This window comes from Lepidochelys kempii, chromosome 3, assembly GCF_965140285.1.
Source record: "Lepidochelys kempii isolate rLepKem1 chromosome 3, rLepKem1.hap1, whole genome shotgun sequence".
Classification (NCBI taxonomy): Eukaryota; Metazoa; Chordata; order Testudines; family Cheloniidae; genus Lepidochelys; species Lepidochelys kempii.
Window position 1 is genome coordinate 133,027,939 of NC_136382.1, and position 17,509 is coordinate 133,045,447.

The 17,509-nt window shown below is 42.1% G+C and overlaps 1 protein-coding gene across 3 annotated transcripts in view; it reads left to right on the forward strand.

Moving 5' to 3' along the window:
- Positions 1–6,418, forward strand: part of DISC1 (DISC1 scaffold protein) — a 383,371-nt gene extending 376,953 nt beyond the window's left edge. For 2 of the 3 annotated variants that reach the window (XM_073338071.2, XM_073338072.2), the window contains one exon: positions 4,822–6,418. In XM_073338071.2, coding sequence (XP_073194172.1) covers positions 4,822–4,971 — 150 coding nt within the window. In that variant the 3' untranslated portion in view covers positions 4,972–6,418. The remainder of the gene's footprint in view (positions 1–4,821) is intronic. The other variant, XM_073338073.2, reaches the window with a different exon arrangement.
- The last annotated feature ends 11,091 nt before the right edge of the window (positions 6,419–17,509 follow it).

The window sequence follows — 17,509 nt, forward strand, 5'->3', positions numbered from 1 at the left end:
GATTTTCTGCAGTGTGCATGTACCACAAGGGATCCATTGAGACAAAGGGCTGCACCATGCAGCTGTTATGTAGCTCTTCTTGGCTTACTAGGGAGTCCAGTGATAGGCCAAAACCATATTAGCAGCTTTGAAACTTTCAGGAGGTTAGCAATTCGGGGAGCCATTAGACAAAGTCATGACAGAGTCCTCAGATAAATCAAAAAGACCTTACAGGACTTCCTGATTCCAAATGAAGGAAAAGGAATAGCCAGCTCTGTTACAGGCTTAAGAACCTTTTCATGGCTAATCCTCTAAAGACAGAAGGTGAGGCTACAAAAAGTCAGATGGAACAAGTTTAAGCCCGGGAAGGGGAGAGAGCACTCTTCCCATAGTGCAAATTCTAACACTAGAACAACTCCTGACTGTGGTCAGGTGGGTCGAGCAAGCAAGAACTGGGGGTGGGGAAGCTATTAAAATTCAAGGACCAATGGCCTCTCAACATCAGACAGATGGGCCCTGGATGATGTTCGAGAAAAGTGTCAGAAGATTCCAAATCATGGTTTTCTCCCTTCTCAACTACTCTCAAATCCTCAAAAGTGGCGGAATATACCAAAGGCCACAGATCATCTTTTGCAAATCAGTGTGATAGAGAGAGCCACCAAGGCAGTGATGTTCTCCTGCCAATATTCATTCTTATTTCTGGTACCCAAGAGATCTGGGGAGGACAGAGCTGTGTTGGATTAAAAGCACCTGAACAAGTTAATAAGGAGGCCCAGGTTCAAGATGGACACTTTGAAGTCAATAGTGGGAGTGATCTGCCAGGATGATTACCTTACATCAGTCGACTTGAGGGAGGCCTACCTTCATGTGCCAGTTCACAAGGGGCACAGGGGAGTTTTGCAACTTACTCATGGGACCAATCATTTTCAATACAAAGTGCTGCTTTTCAGACTGTCATTTTTGCCTTGGGTGCTCACAAAATTCCTCATTTTGGTGGCTGTTCACAGACAGTAGGAGACACAGATGTACCCTTCCCTTGCTGACATTTAAGTAAGAGCCCCATCCACGGAGGAGTCCACTTGAGTAACCTGAACCACAATTCAGATGTTACAACAGCATGGATTTATAGTACATTCCGAAAAGGGTCTTCAGCCATATCAGTGCCTAGTTCATCTAGATGCAGAGGCTCACAAAATGTTTCTGCCAAGAGATAGGACAAGATTAGATCAGCAATTACCCTCCTGAGGAGATGCCCAAGGGCATTAGTCAGCACTCTAATGAGTGTTCTAGGGGTGATTGTGTCCTGCACAGGGATAGTGTTCTGATCAAGTATGCATATGAGGACTCTCCCGGGCTTCCTGATGTCGATTCCCTGTTCTCTGATATTTCCATCACAGAAAGTGACCATTTTGTTGCTTGTTCTGAATTCCCTGGATTTGTGGATGAGTCTGGAGAGGTTCCAGGGGGAGATGAACATGCAGAACCAGACAGGTCTGTCATAACAGCAGATGCAAGTCTGGAAGGATGGGGAGTGTTCTCCTAGAAGCATGTAACTTAAGGAACATAGTCCTTTTTCAAACAAAAGAAAAGCATACATTTTCTAGCACTGGGGGCAATAAAGTACGCTCTTCAACAACTGGCCTCAGCATTGCTGAACAGTCATATCCTTATAACAATGGACAGTCTATCGGTAATGGCATACGTAAGCCTTTGGGCAGTATGAGGTTAAGGGATCTAACAGAAAGAAGCAACATCATTGATGCAGTGAGTAAAAGCCCATCTGCTGTCTATCAATGCCTTGCACATCAAGGGCACCAGCAATAAAAATGTTGACTATCTGAGCAGAAGGAAAATCAGTTAGGCATAATGGAGTCTTCACAACAAATCCTTCCAGTTGAATACCAACATTTTCAAAATTCCAATTCTGGAAGGCTTGCCAATACTTTGCCAGGAGGAGAGAGCCAGAAGCCCTGGGCATACATGCCTGTCACTCTAGTGGCCAAAGAGGTTATTACCTTTTGCCTTTCCCTAGTGCCCATCACCACCAGGGTAATACAGAAAATTAGAAAGGAGGAAATGGGAGTGATCTTAGTGGCTCCGCATTGGCCCAGGAGGCTTTGGCTTCCTGCCCTGGTGGACATGTCAGTGAGAGTCACCATTTTTCCTGAATCCGAGGCCAGATTTGTTATCTCGGGAACCAGTTCTTCACCAAGATCCAAGCAAGTCAAATCTAGCAGCTTGGCATTTGAAAGGAAGTTTCTAAAATGAAAGGGTACTCTGCTGGTCTTGTCAAAACTCTGTTGGCATCTAGGAGAAAGTAAAGAAACAGGTCTTATTCAGGGATTTGGCTAAATTCACACAGAAAGAGACATATTCAGCAGCATGTAACCAAAGTGTCTTATGTTCTGGAATTTTTACAGGGCAGTTTTTATGTCAGGTTGGAGGCGAATACCTTAAAAGTACACATTTCTGCACTGTCGACAATTTTGAGTGTATCCAGAAAGTCTTATGTTTCCCACCATAAGAATGTGTGTCGCTTCATTAGAACAGTTCAGCTATTGGGTCCTCCTAAGGTGCAGAGAGCGCTGCCTTGGGATGTGAACATTGTGCTCAATGCCTTAATGCAGGTGCACTTTGAACTTATTAAATCAGTTTCATTGCACTACCTATCAAAATAACCTTTTTCATCCCCATCAGCTTGCCCAGAAGGGTGTCCGAGTTGGGAGCTCTAGCAACTGATCCATCCTTTGGCATCTTCCACAAAGATAAGGTGGTTTTGTGAATGGCTCCCACCTTTATTCCAAAAGTAAATTTTATTTTTCATTGCTTTCCTTTTGTCCACATCCTTCTCACCCAAAGGAGAAACTGTGGTATTTGTTGGATGCAAGCAAGCCTTAAAGGATTACCTGAAAAGGACTGAGAGCTTAAGAAGAACAGCCTTCCTGGTCTTATTTCATCCAAGGAAAAGAGGTGCTAAAGCATATAGATTATCAGTCTCACAGTGTATATGCCAGTGTGTATGGAGCAAAAGATCTCAATCCTCCAGTGAAAAGAAGAGCTCACTCAGCACGAGTGGAGGTGGCATCATGGATTGAGAAAGCGCAGGCCCCTTATGAGGCAATCTGTAAAACTGCAGAACTGGTCATTCCTGCATACATTTACCAAGTTTTACAACACAGATACTCAGCCTTCAGCTGATGCAACCTTTAGGCAGGTAGGGCCTGCATGGTGTGGCAATTCCTTAGAGTAAGAGAATCCTTTCTCTGAGTGACATTTTGTTCCCTCCCAAGGAATTTTGTCACTGCTCAGAAAATCCTGTATTGAGGATCTGTGGACCTTGCCTGGAGAGAGAATGGGAGAATTTGTGGTTGCTTACCTGAAAATGTTCCCTTCTTGAAAGGGATAGGTCCACAGACAGAGCCCTCCCCTGGAAATCCATTAAGAGAAATCTGTCAAACTTGTGGTTAAAGTTCTCTGCAGAAGTTAAAATCTTTCTTGTTGTTCATGTTTCTTGTCAAGTATTTTTTTTGCAAGGTACTGATGCAGGATGAGAAACTCCTTTTTTGTTTCACAGTCCAGAGGGCTTAGCTTTGGAAGCATCTTGTAACTAAGGGAGTCTTTGGAAGGTGGGGCTAGTTCTGCCCCCTGTGGTTACAAACTAGCGATGACTAAGGCTACATTTATGTCACGGAGGTCATGGAAGTCCCATAATCCGAGACTTCCAGAGACCTCCATGACATGCTCCGCTTCAGTGCATGGGCTGCGGGACTCTGGAGCTGGCAGCCAGCGCGGCCCTGGCAAGGTGACAGACTCCTGAGGGGGCCTTCCTTAGGGTTCCAGCAGTGGGCGACAGCCTCACGGGGGGTTGGAGGGAACACACCTCGGGCGAGTGGCTGGGGTGTCCCATTTTCTCTTTGGGAAATATGGTCACCCTGCAGCTCCCAGCTGCCGGGGGCGGAGGGGGCCCCTCTGCAGCTTCCGCAGGCAGAGGGGGAACCTCACAGCTCCCAGCCACAACAGTGGCCGGGGAAAACCATGGAGCCGCAGCAGCAAAAGGCACAGACAGGTCATGGCTTTCATGAATTTTTGTTTATTGCCTGTGACCTGTCCATGACATTCACTAAAAATAACCATGACAAAATCCTAGCCTTAGTGATGACCCATACTGAGAATCTGTGGACTTATCCCGTCAAAGAAGGGATAATTTTCAGGTAATTCTCCCATTTCCTATGTATAAAGCGCTGGGGAGGACACGGTGAAAGTTGGTAACTAGTCCAAATTCTACCCTCATGTGCAAATGTGTGACTCCCACTGAGTTCAGGCAGCACAATGCGTGTGAATCCAAGGATAGTACTTGGTCTTGTATTAGTGAGGATTACTGTTCAGGAGCTGAGGGGTTGCCGCATTAATCGCAGGAGCTCTTTTGATATTCATTAATAACTGTGTTGGGATTTCAGGTTATTCCAATGGGAGACTGACTGCAAGAGTGCCTGTGGGCATCAGAATAGACAACCTCTGTATTGATCTATACCTCCCTCCTCCCCCCCCCCCCAAAAAAAAACCCCTCCAACCAACTGAGTTCTTTTCTAACCCTTATAAGACAAGCGCTAAGTAATGCCACTTGAGGACTTCAAAGTTACTGGAAATCCAAAATAAATAAATAAAAAGCAAGTGTGAAATATGTATGAATATTTCATCCAAACAATTTGGAAGAGCTTGAAGCCACAATTAGATAGCAATGCCCATCTGTTGTGAACAGCAGAACAACAATTTATTTCATAACTTGGAGAGAGAAAAGGGGCTGCTAATCACCTTTAGGTTTATTCCTTAATAAAGCATGTACAGTCTCTACAGAGGGAGATCCAGATGGTGAAGGAAACTCTGCAGGCCATGCTGATGCAGCTCCAGCCGGATAAGGAGGCAAGAGAAGATGAGGCTGGAGACTTCCTCTGTGACAGCTGGTGTCCAGGAAAACAAGACTTAAAGAAATAATGGGGGGTGGGGGGGTTCTGGTGTTTTAATGTTAATTCACAAAGGGTTGCTTTTAGTAACTGAATACGGTCTTACGAAGCCTTGAGGATCTCTTCTCTCCCTGCATAACTAATAACAACTAAATCAATTATGGAGAAATGGAGCCTGGAGGTTTATCAACAGAAGTGTTCTACACAGCTTCACATGTTCTGGCACAGACTGGAAAACAGCTTTCAGAGCAGAGCATCTCCTGTAATTGTGTAGATTACAAATTGATCTATTTCAAGTGATTCAGCAAAGTCTCCTTTAATGTCAGAGTGAGATTTTTCTAACAATGTTATAAACAACTTCCTTACTTGTGCATTCTTCAGTCTTTTTCTCCTTCAACTTGTAATGTTAAAGGCAGTATTCTTCAGTATTGCTGAGAGACAGCTGAGGGAATAAGTAATTTTTTGCCTTTGTAACATCTTTCTTACACCCAAGTTATTTTCAGATTCCTACGAAATATAAAACCACTAGGATAGAATTCAAAATAACCAAATTCTTCTAACTTATATTAGGACTGCACTTACCCACTGGCATTCAACATAGCAGAGATAATTAACATCAGACTAGAGAATAATAGCTTTTCAACCATTTTCATTTACATTTTATAGCAAGTGCGTATTAATACCAAAACCTCAGAACATTTAAAGTGATAACCTGCTGATTTGTGGTTTTTATATTTGAATACTGTACGAACATTAAGTAATTTTTCTTAATATTATGCTTACTTCTTTGACCTGCCCTATATTGTCATAAAGAAAGGTTTTTGGGTGTGTATATACATATGTATGTTTGATAGAGTTATATTATCTGTTTAATCTCTTTGTTTGCTACAGAAAAAAAGAAAAGGAATGGAACTTAAACCCAGCTAAATATTGGTGATTTACAATGGTGCAGTGTTCATACAATTTGTAAATTGTGTACTCATAAATCAAAACATTCTCGCTTGGATGCTAAAATAAACTGAGGTTATCACATTTTCATTTGGAATCCTATTTCTGCTATTTGCTGCAGAGACTATGAGGAGGGAAATTAAAAATAAATTAATAAATAAAACAGCTCCTTAAAAACTCAATTCAATTTAATTCAATTTTTAAATTACTAGCTCAAGCAAATTTTTTACAACGGTATATTGTATCCCATTTTTAAAACAACCATTTTCGTTTGAAAAATGGACTTTTAAAAAATAATAATTCACGTTTGGGCCATTAGAGTTGCTGGGTTTACAAACAAAGCATGATGGTTTTTCAGACATTAATCCCTGGGCTACTAGCCAGATAGACCTACAAAACTGTGTCCATTCTTTGTAAAAAGAAAAGGAGGACTTGTGGCACCTTAGAGACTAACCAATTTATTTGAGCATGAGCTTTCGTGAGCTACAGCTCACTTCATCGGATGCATACCGTGGAAACTGCAGAAGACATTATATACACACAGAGACCATGAAACAATACCTCCTCCCACCCCACTGTCCTGCTAGTAATAGCTTATCTAAAGTGATCATCAAGTTGGGCCATTTCCAGCACAAATCCAGGTTTTCTCACCCTCCGCCCCCCCCCCCCCCACACACACACACAAACTCACTCTCCTGCTGGTAATAGCCCATCCAAAGTGACCACTCTCTTCACAATGTGTATGATAATCAAGGTGGGCCATTTCCTGCACAAATCCAGGTTCTCTCACTCTTACCTGGATTTGTGCAGGAAATGGCCCACCTTGATTATCATACACATTGTGAAGAGAGTGGTCACTTTGGATGGGCTATTACCAGCAGGAGAGTGAGTTTGTGTGTGTGTGGGGGGAGGAGGGGCGGAGGGTGAGAAAACCTGGATTTGTGCTGGAAATGGCCCAACTTGATGATCACTTTAGATAAGCTATTACCAGCAGGACAGTGGGGTGGGAGGAGGTATTGTTTTATGGTCTCTGTGTGTATATAATGTCTTCTGCAGTTTCCACGGTATGCATCCGATGAAGTGAGCTGTAGCTCACGAAAGCTCATGCTCAAATAAATTGGTTAGTCTCTAAGGTGCCACAAGTACTCCTTTTCTTTTTGCGAATACAGACTAACACGGCTGTTACTCTGAATCCATTCTTTGTGTACTTCAAGACTAGAGTTAAAATTTTCTACCTCAAAATGTTAAATAAAATATATATACACACTCACACACAAAAAGCACCAGGCAGCTGTGATTTACAGCAGGGTTATAATTTCATCCAGGGAGGTAAAACTGACAAACCATGAGAGTCAAGTTCCAGTGGTTTGTGAAGTCATCAGATCTTCAGGATGGATTACAGCCCTGTAATTCAAAACAAGGTTGGCTTTTATCTTTAGATCAGAATCCAGGTTGTGACTAAGAGTCCTGGGTCAGTGCCTTGCCTGGGCTTCAATTCTCCTTTCTCCATTGCAGCCTTTCCCTTACTCATCCACAGCCTCCCATGGAAGGCTCCTGCTGCTGCCTCTTCCTTTTTCTCTTCCGTCAACCTCCCCGCTCACCTGCTCCAAGCTATCCTTGGAGAGTTTCTGCACATTGCCTCTCTACTGCACTTTCTGCAAACACCCGTAGAAGTGGATGAACAAAGCATTAGTTACTAGTCATAGGCAGACCAAGTGCAGACTGTATGCTGCTGCTCTTTTGCTCACAGGGTGAAATTCACCCTTATGCATAGGGCTGGCCCAAGGCCTATGTGCCACTTAAATCCCTCTTAATCGGGGGAGGGCTGCGGAGAGGAGAACTTACTCTGCACAGTGATGAAATTCAGCCTACCCTCCTTAAAGTTAGTGACAATTCTGGGTAAAAACTGATGGTAGAATATGGCCATAAAACTGGCATGATGACCCAGTTATAATGCTGTTGGGCCTAAATGTGGGCTAACATCTAACAGAGCCAAGGCTCACCCACTGCCAGAAATTACAGTTCACTGTGTTACTAACCCAAGATGAGTTCACCCTGCATATATAACACCACACACAGGACCAGAGTGTGAACATCATGCTCACTTTGGTGAGCAGTTACTCACATGCGCACCACCCCTGGGAGAATGCAGAGCTTCGTCATTGTTGACTGTGCAGCACGTGTGAACCAAACACAGCCCACACTAGCTATTTATAAATCACAAAGCACAGCAAGAACCAAATGGAGCTGCTTTGCAGCAGTTCAAGTCACAGCACTTTTCTCACAATGACTCTCAGCCTTCAAGCAGGGACAGTTAATCCTCAGATTCTGTTCTTTTGTCAAGCTGTGGGAGTTTCTGAAGAAATTCCATTTTGATTTAAAACATAGTGGCTTTCATGTTTCACCTTTTCAAAGCATTGTTAGTTTTTAATTTAAAAAGTATACAACCACTATAATAAAAACACTGAACTCTTAAACTATCAGTCATTACTTGATTTGTATGTAATTTTATATTTTGATGTATTAACATTTTATTTTTTTTACACATCTCTCTCTCTCTCTGTGGCTTATATTTTTAATGTATCATTCCATTATCTTTACTATTTGTTGTGGGAAGTTAACAGCCAATCCAATAATTGTTCTAAGTCAGTTTGAATAAAAAATATAATAAAGTAAATCGTTTACTGCACCTCAGTCACCTTTCTTTTACTGTGGATAGGAAATATATTCTTCTGCAAATAAAGAGAACAATGTCGTAAGGTTTACGTGCATTTATTGTTCATTTAGTTTACCAATGCTTTTAGCTTTAAGTGGGAAAATTCAGTGTCTGGCAACTTGCAGAGAAGGGAGGAAGTGTCTATTAGAGAAGTTCTGGGAACATCCCATCTTCTGGAAACGTTTCTGAAAATCCATTCCACTAGGTGCAATTTAGTGCAACAGCAAACAATATTGATTTTCAGAAGTCTCTTTGTATGAATGGGGTAGTAAGGATAGTCAGTAGCTAGGGCATGTACTGGGACTTGAGACCTCAGTTCACTTCCCAGTTCAGCCAGAGACTTTGTGTGTGATCTAGTCACTTAGTTTCCTCAATTCTCCACCTGTAAAATACTTCCCTGCTTCGCAGAGATATTGTGGGAATAAAGTCCATTAATGATTGTGAGGTGCTCAGATACCACAGCAATGAAGGGCCAGTTAAGTACCTAGATTGAATTTTTTTTTTTAACCTCTAAGCCTTAGTACAAGATCTCTGCAGCAGCCAAGTCCCAATTAAGGCCTATTTGAGAATGTAAGTGTGAGTTTAGTGGTACACAGGCCTTATCCTGTGCCTCTGAACAGGGGTGAATTTCATCCTGTATTAACCAGGGATGCAAGTCATCTCTTGCAGGGCCGGTTTAGCAGGTACCCAGAGGGAGACAAGAATCCCACCATGGATAAATCCCTCCCTCCCCGTACCTCCCACATATTCCCTCATTTAACACACACCCCATGCTCCCGCCATTAATTCATACAGTGCTAAAGTGAGATACAGTGTCATGAGAGGGGACTATAAATTCCCCACCAATTTGGTCTTTGAACATGCACACACCAAAGAGAAAAGAAAATGGGAAACCACATGCACACACTGAGCCGACTATAAACACTGAAATAGCTGTTGCTCTCTGTATTTAAAATTTACTTTGGGAAATAAGGGTGGTGGGGTGGGAGGGAGAAGCAGCCTGAGGATGGCTCTGATCTATCCAAATATTTTTGTTCTCAATTTTTGTTCTCAGTCTCAATCTAATCCCATTTTTTCTACGGCTTGACATTTCAGTCTTTTACTTTCCTATCATTACTTATTAAATCAAGATAAGCACCTCTTTTCTAGAGAGGCTGGAGAAGGCAGTTATAGAATGGCTCCCAGATATGCAGCAGTGCTTCAGGGTGGAATTAGAATAATCTTTATGTATCCTCTTAGTTTGCTATTCTATTAAAAGTGAGACTGGGACCAAGAGATTTTTAGTTTCAGAGATTTAGCATATGCAACAAAGAAGCTCTAAAAAAAGTATACACATACAGATTTTGTCTGCACTGTCGAGGATAATAACTTCTGGGGATAAAAACTGAAGGACGCAGAATATTTCTTCTGCATCTGAAAACTAGCCCAACCAAAAGCCATGATAAAGTGTCTCACTTTTAAATCTCTAAAGGAGGCCTAAATGTGAATCCTGCTTAAAAAGCAGCTGAGGTTTGTCTGAGCAAGGGGGAGTCTATGAGTACTACATAGAGTCTACACTGCACACTAAGCCCAGGCTCTGACTCCCATTTGAGCCCAAGCCCCACTTCCAGTCAGACTCGGATCAGCAAGCGCTCAGGTCCCAGGTCCTATGACCTACTAGGGGCAGTCGGAGCCAGAGTCCTGTTGTAATTCAAGTCCAAACCCTGTTGTTTTGCAGTGTGGATGCAGCTCAAGTCACAGACCCAAGTCATGAGGTCTGCGTAGTGTAATATGGATGCTTTAGCACAGCTGAGACCCAGAACAAGCAGTTGTAAACTAGGTTTACAATGCAGCGCGTTTGGGCTTGCAAACACCGAGTTCACATGCCTGGACAGACCTGGGTTTACAATGTAGTGTAGATATACCCTATGTTCTCCGAATGCACTGTATTCAGTCACGTTCCTGTGGGGAGAGCGATACAGGAGACAACAGGGTCAGGGTCTTGAGAAGAGACACAGGTAAAACCACTAAAAAAGCCTATGCACCATTAGGACAGTTGCTGTTGCCAGTGTAGATGAACACACAACTTGTAATAATAATAATAAAAAAAGAAGCAAAAGTGTAAAGGGCAGAAAAAGATAATAAGAAAATAATCACAGCACGGCTCAGAGACACATGATAGATCTCGCTGGAGAAATGGAAAATTAAAAAGACCTTTGCACAATGGCAAACCAATATACAATGCAAAGAAAACAATCTCTGATTTATCGCTATTCAGACAATGAGAAAGTGAAATGCCGAAGGGGAATTGTCTTGCCAAATGGGCAGTTTAACTTTTTGAGGGCGAGCTGATCAGCTCACAATTACATTAGAGTCTGATGCTAATTTCCAGTAGCTTTAAAAACACACACACACACACACACACACACCCACCTACCTTCAGCACTGAGAGAAGCAGTGCACCTCATGTGCATTACTCCTATTTCCCTCCACTGTGTTCTACGAATTCTATGTCTCCAGGGCATCTCTGCCCAGCACCACCCACTCAGAACAAGTGCCTTGGTGAAGATTTTCAGATGGTTATGGAGAGAGTGAGTATCTCAGCATGCCTCTTCTCACGAAGATGCCCTTTCTAGTCCCTGGTGTATGCAAGTCTGAGAATTCTAAAAGATCAGGGCCAGCCTCAACGAGTGTGCAAGCAACTCTTTCGGCCCAAGTGCAGATCTGACAACTCAGGTGTACATACCAGCCTTTCCATGTTTTTGCTTGGGCTCACTGTCAGACTACGCAGCCTATAGTTACCCAGGTCATCCCATTTACCCTTCTAAAATATTTTCACATTAGATTTTTTCAGTTCTCTGGAACTTCCCCAGCATTCAAAGAGTTGTTACAAATCAACACTATCTTTTCCCAAGGTTTTGCTTTAATTGGTATTTCCTATGGGTTGATTAAGCAGCTCTTTCAGGCCCAGTCTCATAGTTTACATGACACTAACCAAGATCGGGGCACAAACTGCAGCAGGGGGAAGAAGATCAGTAGAGGGGAAGGGCCTGAATTTAGATTCTGTCCTGCTGCCAGATGGGGAGTTTGGCCCATGATTTGCTTCTTTGCTCTCCTGCTGCTCAGGGGTCATGGTAGATTGCTGCTTTAACATGAGCTCCCCGTGCTGTGTTATAGCGAAGAGGGTGAACAAGATCTTCAGCTGTACAGGCAAGGGAATATCAAGTAGGAGCAGGGAGGTGGTGTTACCACTATTGCTCTGTATACAGCAATAGTGAGACCATTGCCAACTGCTGTAACCAGTTCAGGTTCCCATACTCCAAAAAAAGATGTTGAAAAATTAGAAAGGGTTCAGAAAAGAACTACAAGAATGATTCCAGGCCTGGAAAACATACCTTATACTGAGAGACTTAACGAGCTCAATGTAGTTAGTTTATCCAAGAGACAATTAAGGGGTGGCTTGATGAAGGTCTACAGGTACCTGCATGGAAAAGAGCTTTCTGAAAGTAGATGGCTCTTTAATCCAGCAAGATCCAAAGGTTGGAAGCTGAAACTTGACCAATTCAAATTGGAAATAATGCGCACAATTTTAACAGTAAGGGTGTTTAACCATTGTAACAGCTGACATGGGGATATAGTGGTTTCTTCATTGCTTGCAATCTTTAAATCAAGAATGGACACCTTTCTAAATGACATGCTTTCCAGAGGAGAGCAACAAAAATGATGAGAGATTTAGAAAACCTACCTATGAGAAAAGCTTAAAAACTGGGCATGTTTAGTCTTTATAACTGTCTTCAAATGTGTTAGAAAAAGGACCAGTTGTCCTCCTTATGCACTGAAGTAGGACAAGTAGTAATTGGCTTAATATGCAACAAACGAGATTAAAGTTAGATATTAGGAAAAACTAATTTACTATATGGTTAAATGCTGGGACAGATTACCTCAGGAGGTGGAATTCCAGTCATTGGAGGTTTTAAGAACAGGTTAGACGAACACCTGTTAGGCATGGTCTAGGTTTACTTGGTCCTGCCTCGTCCCCATGGTCTGGACTAAAGGGTCCCTTCCAGCTCTACACTTCTATGATTTCTATGCTGTAGTTCAATAAGAAATAATGGCTTTAATGTAGAAATTATTGATAAGGTTCTATGGACTGTGTTATACATGAGGGCAGATTAGATTATCATAATGGTCCATTCTAGCTTTAAAATCTATGAATTATGATTAACAAAGTAATCAACAATCACAAGGAAAAGAAACACTTGACAACTGCTCTAAACGCTCTCAGCTGTATGTACGACAGCTAGAATTTAGCTGTAAAGGGGAGGTGAAACTGAGCAGTAAGAAGGGGTTTACTGCGAAGTTTCCTGAAATGCAGAGATTGAAGCAATCGTAGAATATAGCTCTGTTCAGAAGCCTGACTAGCCAGGCAAGAAACACTAACTAATGCATGCATTCCATAGACAGCAGGCAGGGCAGACTTCAGGGACCACAGTGGGCTGTCTGGGAATATTCATGGCCTTCAGGGAGTGACATGCAGCTGTGACAGCCATACAAAGGACTGAGAGATTGAAAAGACAGTCTCCTATTTGTAGCTCACGACAGGCTTCTTAACATCAATCTCTTCCATCTCTGCCTAAACCACCTGTGTCATCTGCCACCAATGGTTTGGACCATTGTAGTCCCAGCTGGGAAAGCCCCAGCCTTAGAGGCATTAGCAGGGAATTGAATTGGAGTGGAAATCTCTCTCTCTGTGGAGCATTATGCCTTCTGCTGGCTTGTCTCCTGAGAGTGTGACTGAATAGGGCAATGCAAACGGAGAGAAGTGGTTAGACGAATAAATGAGTTTATCATGAGTAACAGATTAATTCGACAGGGCTTTATGAAAACTGCACTAATCGACTAACAGAGGGAGAATTCCACAACTGCTTAGGTCCACAGAAACAGAAGTAAGGTATCAAGTTACAGGCATGACACCATCAGAACTAAATGCTCATTGGCTAATTTATCCTGTGGGCAGGACTCTAGCCCCTGTTCTGAGTTGTTCAGTCCAGCAATGGGAGGACAGGGTTGGCTGCACACAGCCTTTGTTGCTGTGGGATTCCCCCAAAATGGGTTGATTCAGACCCCAGCATAAACTAGAACAACCCCAAGGGGTGCACCAACTTGCACCTCATCTACAACAGTCTCCAAAGGCTAACTTGGCAGCGCAGAATAGTCAAAACATTGTGCACTCGGGCCATAGGCCACCCTCCCGCAACGTGTCCCCGCCAACTACCAGCAAGTCCCTATGCTGCTAGGGGATTCAGCACAGGGCCATTCCAGCAGCCATATACTACATGGGAACTATGCTGGGATAATTCACCAGTGAGGTGGTTCAACTGCTCTCCACCACTGGCACCGTATAAAGGGGCCTGAACACAGTCCACTACTGGAGCTTTTGCCTCTAGCTGGTTGTAGAAGCTGCTGGCTTTTCAAAATTGACTCTCTGGATGACAAAGAGAAGACATGGCAAATGAAACTAAATAAGAGAGAAAGAAAGAAACTCAATAGCCAATGTATATTATATAGTGTAGCCTATAGAGATGACTCTTGCTTATGATATAGAGAAATGTGTGGAAATATAAATAGGCTCAAAAATCCATTGCCTAAAAATAGACTTGACAATAGCTAAGCCAGGCCTGGTAAAATGTGAGTGAAGTAAAGTGAGACAGCCCAGAAGCAAGTGAGAGACAAATTAGGGCATAATCCCAGGTCATGTTGCAGTATGGTTTGGGCTTAACTGGTTTTTACAAGTGTTTTAGATAAAATGTTAATGTTTTAGAAAATGCTTTCTATATTGATACTTATTGGTCTGGCATTTATGCAGATGTTTAATTAAAGATAAGTTTTGTATTAAATAACCAGTGAGGGAGTAGAAGGTATTTTAATTATGGTAGCAGAAATGTAGATAGGTAAAAAGAAGATTTAATACTAATTAATTATAGGGTGTTATTGTAATTGATTATAAAAGGAGTAGCACGCTAATTTTAGATTAGGCCCACCCATCCACCATTAAGGTATCATTAGAGAAAGGATTATACCTATTCTTGCTATACGGGGATTGATCACCCCATAATACATCATTTTATCTTAGAACGTAAGTAGCAATGCAGTGTATGCTATATTGTAATGCCAGTTGGTTTAACAATATTATTTTATATAAAATCTTTAATTTTCTACTCATTCACTGTCCTCCCATTAAATTAAATCACTGTAACCATGCTGGAGGCTCAAACCTTAAAGAATTCAGTTGGATTCTATTCTTTACCTTTAAACTGCTAATTGGGAATACATTAAATCAAAGGTTACACACTACTACAGCACATTGAAAAGTCCTACAGGGTGACTTAGCGTACGGTGCTGTAGCAGTGTCCACACGGCAAGTAACTGTGGGGCAAATGGGTGCTCCGTAGATTCACACCATGGCTTGCTGCACACTAATTCACCATGAAGACAAGCTCTAAATCACGAAGCTCAAATTTAGACTATTTACACTCAATACAAAGAGAAATTAAATAAATGGTTGAAGAGATTGTGATCCGCTCACAGATGTGCTATGGGCTTCAATACAAGGTGAATTAATCAGCTACACTAAGCCTTGTGAATAATTGACTCAGGTCAGATCTACTTGCTATGGTTAATTTCTGCTGTGTGAGAGACAGCGTCTTAAACTCTAAAGAGAAGAACAATCCAGAATCATACCAACACTTGCACAGCTATGTCCTGCACTTGTCAGAGCAGCCATTGTTTGATTGATCTACCACAGGGTATTTTCATTAAAAAGAAGGAAAAGGTGAAAGGAACACACAGTTTCGTACTAAGGGACGTGACTTGTCGCTTCTTATTTTCCACTATGAACTGCAGTGACTACAACTAGTCTATCTGCATTAATCCTGTTGTAGATAAGAAATGCCTCCCTTTTCCATGGCATTCCATGCCCCCCTCCAATGAACGTACCCTCTACCTGTATTGAATTTATGGCACTACTTGACATTTTACCTTCTGCACCGCCAGTGGCGTGCCCTGGTATATAGTTGCTGAACCTCTGCATTAATACTCCCTGGTTATGACAATACAGGGCACAGGGAGCAGAAAGGCATCATCAGCCTTCTTGTGTTGTCTGTCTTGTGTACGCTTTTTATGATCATGAATTGAAAATGTAGTATTGATTGGATCTCCTCGAATGTCATTTCTTAATAACCCCATTAAATATAAAGTAGACCTTATGTAATGGAAGAAATGGAGGACTGATAGTGTCTCCTGCAAGACAAATTAATCATTGTGTGTTTCTAATTAATGTCTACTCCTCTGCAATTTTAATTCACAAAATAATCTAGCTTTTTAGAGGCATCTCAACAGGAGATGTATGGGGTGGGTAGGCAGGCAATTGTTCAGAGATTTCTTTAGTTACTTTCCATGTAAACTGGAAACAGTGTCTGCTTATCTGTAACAAAGAATGGGCAAAGGCTTCAGATTTTGCTTCTAAGGCTGTTAATGGTTACTGAGCCATTTGTTATAGGAGGTGATTTTCAACTCTAGAGAAGAAGAGCAAGATCAATAGAAAAAAGAAAACAGTCATGACCTTCTGATATGGATTGTCCTCCTAAACTATGTAAACAATTAGCTGATATCTCATGCTCAAATATTTCAGTAGCCCTCTTGGTTCTAATTCACTCCTGGGCAGAGGGCCAGAAAAAGGCATATGCACCACTTAAAGTCAGCAAAGGCCTTCAATATAAAGCTTACATATGTCTTCAGTGGTGCACAGACCTTTGAGCACAGGATTGAATTTCATTCTAGGATTAGGAACTTCAATATTCTCATGTTGTTATTTAATTTTCTATATATTTCATTTTGATTCTGCTTTCCTGTTTTGATCTCCATAGGCAGCACTATCCCTCTGCCATATGCCCAAGCAAGGCCCTGCTATAACTGATTGGCACATCAGGTGCAAAATTTGCTGGGTTGCAACATCCCTCGCCTCAGGGCTGCATGCGCAGAAACTGCATCAACACGGAAAGCACAGATCCCAGATGCTACAGAGCTGGTTTCTTTTGGTCAACATTTACTGAAAATCTGATATTCTGAGGAGAAGGGAGGAAGCACATGGGAAGTTAAACTATCGTTGGAAAGCGACTAATTCACTCATGCACTATTTATGCCTTCTGTGGAAGACAGAGGATACTGGGCTAGATAGACTTCTTGTGATTAAAAGAATATGTCTTTGGTTCATATAAAACTTTGTTATTGTAGAAAAACAATGAACACTGACAAAAAATATTCAACACTGAACAACTAGACAGGCATATAGTACTAAGATAGCTTAATATGAAGGGAGTGTGTTCTAATGGTTAGAGCAGGGGCATAAGAGTCAAGGATATCTTGATTCTATTTCTGGCTCTCCAACAGACATACTGAACGACTGTGGACAAGCCGGTAAACTTTTTCTGTGCCTTAGTTTACCTATAGTCTATCACTATAATAGCTCTACCACAGGGACGCGGTAAGGCTTAACTGATGGTAAAGGGCTTTATAGCCCTCACTTTTACAAAAGCAAAAACCGGGCTTGTCCTCATTGGAGGACAGAGGCCTCTGGTCCTGTAGCCTGCTGCACAATTCCAAACTATCGGTCCCTCGATTTAAAGATGTTTATACTGCTGTGCATCACTGAGCTCTCTGAGCAAAACCGATCAGCAATAGGGAATTCACGAGCCCTAACAGTCTCAAACTCCCAAACCGTCCTAAAATGCTCTCTGTGCAGGCCAAGTGAGTTGCACTGAGTTTTCTGTTCAGTCTTTTTTTTTTTTAAAAAAATGCTAGAAGTTAATCTGACTACCCCTTTCTTTCCGGCAATTGCGCTGTTGGTACGTACATATCCCAGCCTGCA